Consider the following 3,859-nt stretch of genomic DNA (forward strand, 5'->3'; position numbering starts at 1 on the left):
AAAAAAAAAAAAAAAAAGAAGTTACGGCAACCAGAAAAGGGAAATGATATGTACCATTGGAATCAGGAAAGCAATGTCCCTTTTCCATCACAAAAAGAATAGCATACAGATTAGGTAACTGAAATGAATATAGTGCTAATGTGCGATATTACAAATATGAGCGTGCCAAACGCGCAAAGGAAGAGAATAGATTTTTCTTTTCTTGAGAGATAACAGCATATATTTTACAAAGTAAATAAAACATTTATTGATTGGCTGGGAACAGCAAAGTGGACTGTTAAAATCATTTTAACATTTATGAAATGAAAACAATGTTGATGAGAGAAAATCTGGTATAATACATTTGTCACCAATTCTAGAGAAAAAAACACACTTGCCTTTGGAAACTTTGCTGAGCATACAACATAATCAGCTAGTTTTAGGAGATCGTCCAACCCTTCCCTTGGCCTTTCTGCATCAATTAAGATGGGTATATTCTTTTTCACTGCCTGCACTGAAAAAATATAAAATTTTGTTTGCTTCCCTTCGGATAAAGCTCTCTTTGTCCATCCCCAACTTCCTTTACAAGCAGGGGAAAACAGATAAAAGAGAGAAATGTGTAAAAGAATACCAAGGGAAATTACATAAACGGTACTTGTACTATTCACAAACTAGTAAAACTATACTCGTAAAAAGCTCTCCCTAAGGTTGGTTGGTTGGTTCCACCCCGCTACCCCTTAAATTTTCCCTTTTTCTATTCAACAAGTGTATGCTTCTTTTAAATCTTACATGCTTCAAGCCTTCAGCTTCTAGTTTCCTTCTTGCTGATTCAACTATGAAATATGACTAGGTCTTTTGCATTACAGTTGCAAATAAATTGTACAGATGATAACCTCTTGGGCAACAAGTAGAGCAGTGTCAGGCAACCTGCCATCAAAATAAGCAATTTTTGCTCCATCCAATGCAGATAACAAACTTGATTTTGGCAGGTTATCTGGTATCATTGGAGGATACCCTGGGGTATGTATACAAGTACGGGTCTTCCTGAAAAATCACACTTAGAATGAATCAGGTTACCATTAAAATTATCAACAATCTCCCTAGAAGATAGCAATGAAGTCAGGTTACAATGCTTAAAGAACTCAATTTATAATTAATAATGATAGCAAATAGTATTTTTTTTTGTATTATTACAACTAATGAGCAATTTCTGTCTCATTCATGCATTGAAGGTTCGTTAAAAAAAGTGTAGGCCAATTATGGATAAACACAAGATAATGGAGACATGCAAGTTATAGTTGATAGAAATGTAAAAGTAAAACTGAAAAGTTTGCAGCTTCTGTTCATTTCCTCCTATTTTTATTCTTCAATGCAAATAGAAGTACAACAGAATGTCTACAATTTTATGTTAAAAACATTCAGTTGACAGTGATCCAAATCTTGACTAGATACACAAATCATACTCTGTGCCTCCACCTCTTCGTAATTAGACCATGAATATACTCAGTAAAGTCAAGATATGTAACAATTATGTAAGCCAATGGCCATTACGTTTGGTTGTCGACAATAATATATGTAAATGGAGATGTTCCCTCCTTAGACACCTGCAAATAACAGGGAATGCATCCACTGAAAAAGTATTAAAAAACAATAGTTAGGGCAGATGCTCTCTCAATTGTCTATTCTCACCCATCACTAACTGCTTTTAATTGCAAAATTCAGAACATACACTGGAGGAAATTACAATAAGTAGTTAGTGGGGAGTGTAAAGACAACATTGAGAGCATCAATAGCATTGAAGTTAAGAAAAATGTATACATACATAAACATACACAACCTGGTGAAGAGTTAAAAGAAGCTAATAACGACTTCACCATGGAATCATAATATCGCTCATATCCAACACATAGTAAAAATTACAAAGAGAGCCGTCTTAAAAAGTACCACTATAAAGGATGTATCTACACCATCAGCTCGCAGCTCGTCTAATATACCCCTGCCTTGACTGTCATCAGCAACCTAATAATTGCCCAACCGTGTGTGTATCAGTATAAAATTTAAACCATTAAATATTATCGATAGCTTTATTTTTACAAAAGAAATTCTGAGGGACATGAGTAAATAGTGCACTGAACCATTGATCATTTAAAGGTTTTACACTTTCATCAAATGACAAACTGATACGTATACCAAATGTATTGAGTAATACAGCAAATTACCTTAAAAGTCATAGCCACAATGATTTCTGATTGATTGACATTGACAGTGTAATATTTCTTTTCTTTTTTTAATTCTAAGTGCATAAAAATTAAAACTTTAGTTTATTTAAATGAAAAAAACAACCTTGGAAATAAGCCTTGCGTTTAGGCCCAAGCGAGCAAGGCAAGTTAAGGCATTTCCAGCATTGCCACCTCCTTGAACCTGATAAAAACCACCAGCAAATGTTAGCACAACAAAAAATTATTCATGAAAAGTGAAAGAAGAAGGTACCTTCAAATTTGTGGTTCTGATTTTGTCATCTGGCTTAGGATAAGCGGCCACGCTTGCCAAGTAATCGACAGCCACCCCTCCACATCCCACCTGCACACACACACATATATATACATACACACATATGTAAAGATTAAAGAAATAAACTCTCTAATTTTGACGATAATGCTTCAAATGGAATCATGTATATAGAGAGAGAGCTTACAACGACGGCGTTTTGAGGATCGGAGGACATGGTAACCCTGCAGCGAGGTCTTCTCCTTCTCTTTGACCCAAACAAAGTAATTGAGACAAAAAGCGCAAATTTAGAACAAATAGTTACAGAATTAGCAAAGAGAGAGAAAGAAGATGAGAGGGAGAATGAATTACATTGACGAAGTTCAGAAATGGGTGAGGTTGAACGCTGAATGTGAAGGTTGAAGAAACATTGGGAATAACAGTGCAGAGGTTCCACATCTTTTGGTTTGTTAGAGTGAGTGAGTGAGTGGTGGTGGCGCCAGATTCAACTTCATCAACTTTGCTTCTATTTCAACCTACCATTTTCTTTTTCTTTTGCTTCATATTTTGCCATAATTAAATATTTCATTTCTTTATATATTTTGCATACATCTATTGTACCGTTTTATATATTTCCTAAAAGAAATATCTTTTCAAAGTAAATATTTTTCTTTAGTTTAATTTCCAGACAAGTACGGGAAGTTCTCTTTAAATAGTGACATATTTAAGATCTATTCCTACCATTTAGAGGTTTATAAGAAAATTGATTGGATGATAACTTAAAACCAACTTCCACTTAATTTTAAGTCAATTAAATAAGATGAATAATCTATTCATCCAATAATAAATATAAATCAATTAACAAGAAATCATTCATAAATGGAATGTATTACTGAATATAAGAGAGTTCAAATCTGTTTACATATTATCTAAACATAAGGGAAATTTAGTTCTTCATAGATGATAAGAAAAAGTACATCTCCTTAATCCTTTAAAGATGTTCTATTGATTACAAAAGATGTGAGTAAAAAGACTTTTTAGAGTTTCTCTCTAAAGGCACTCTAAGAGTGTCTAAAATTGAAGTCTTAAAAGGGTTTCTAAAGTTTTTAAAATTTGTCCAAAATGCTTATATATAGACCCTGACAGCATGGCTAAATCGGTTGTCCATGACTCTAATCTTGAGGTTTCCTCCCTGTTCCGGTGTGGGGTCGAGTTAACTAATCCCTTCACAATTTCTTCTCTTGTCGGTCGGTCGTTCCCTATGTCAGTCTCTTCTCTACTTCCGATTGTCTTCTTCGTCTGCTCCGTTCCAGGGTCCGCACGGAAGGGTACCTACCAAAGGTCCTTCGATGCTAAAGTCAGTAAAATGTTCGTTCGGTAGTCAGATAAAAGT

The 3,859-nt window shown here is 34.5% G+C and overlaps 1 protein-coding gene across 4 annotated transcripts in view; it reads right to left on the reverse strand.

Annotated features, from left to right (window-relative positions):
- LOC106772484 (ribokinase) overlaps positions 1-3,034 on the reverse strand; it is a 14,664-nt gene extending 11,630 nt beyond the window's left edge. For 2 of the 4 annotated variants that reach the window (XM_022784632.1, XM_022784631.1), the window contains exons 1-8: positions 2,839-3,030; positions 2,675-2,734; positions 2,470-2,559; positions 2,323-2,400; positions 1,924-1,998; positions 1,531-1,583; positions 873-1,023; positions 378-488 (exon numbers count right to left, since the gene is read on the reverse strand). In XM_022784632.1, the coding sequence (XP_022640353.1) occupies positions 378-488; positions 873-1,023; positions 1,531-1,583; positions 1,924-1,998; positions 2,323-2,400; positions 2,470-2,559; positions 2,675-2,734; positions 2,839-2,925 (705 nt within the window). In that variant the 5' untranslated portion in view covers positions 2,926-3,030. Of the gene's footprint in view, positions 1-377; positions 489-872; positions 1,024-1,530; positions 1,584-1,923; positions 1,999-2,322; positions 2,401-2,469; positions 2,560-2,674; positions 2,735-2,838 lie in introns of all 4 variants that reach the window. The other 2 variants (XM_022784633.1, XM_022784634.1) reach the window with 2 other exon arrangements.
- Positions 3,035-3,859: the final 825 nt, after the last annotated feature.

The sequence above is a fragment of the Vigna radiata genome, chromosome 8, assembly GCF_000741045.1.
Source record: "Vigna radiata var. radiata cultivar VC1973A chromosome 8, Vradiata_ver6, whole genome shotgun sequence".
NCBI classification, from domain to species: Eukaryota; Viridiplantae; Streptophyta; class Magnoliopsida; order Fabales; family Fabaceae; genus Vigna; species Vigna radiata.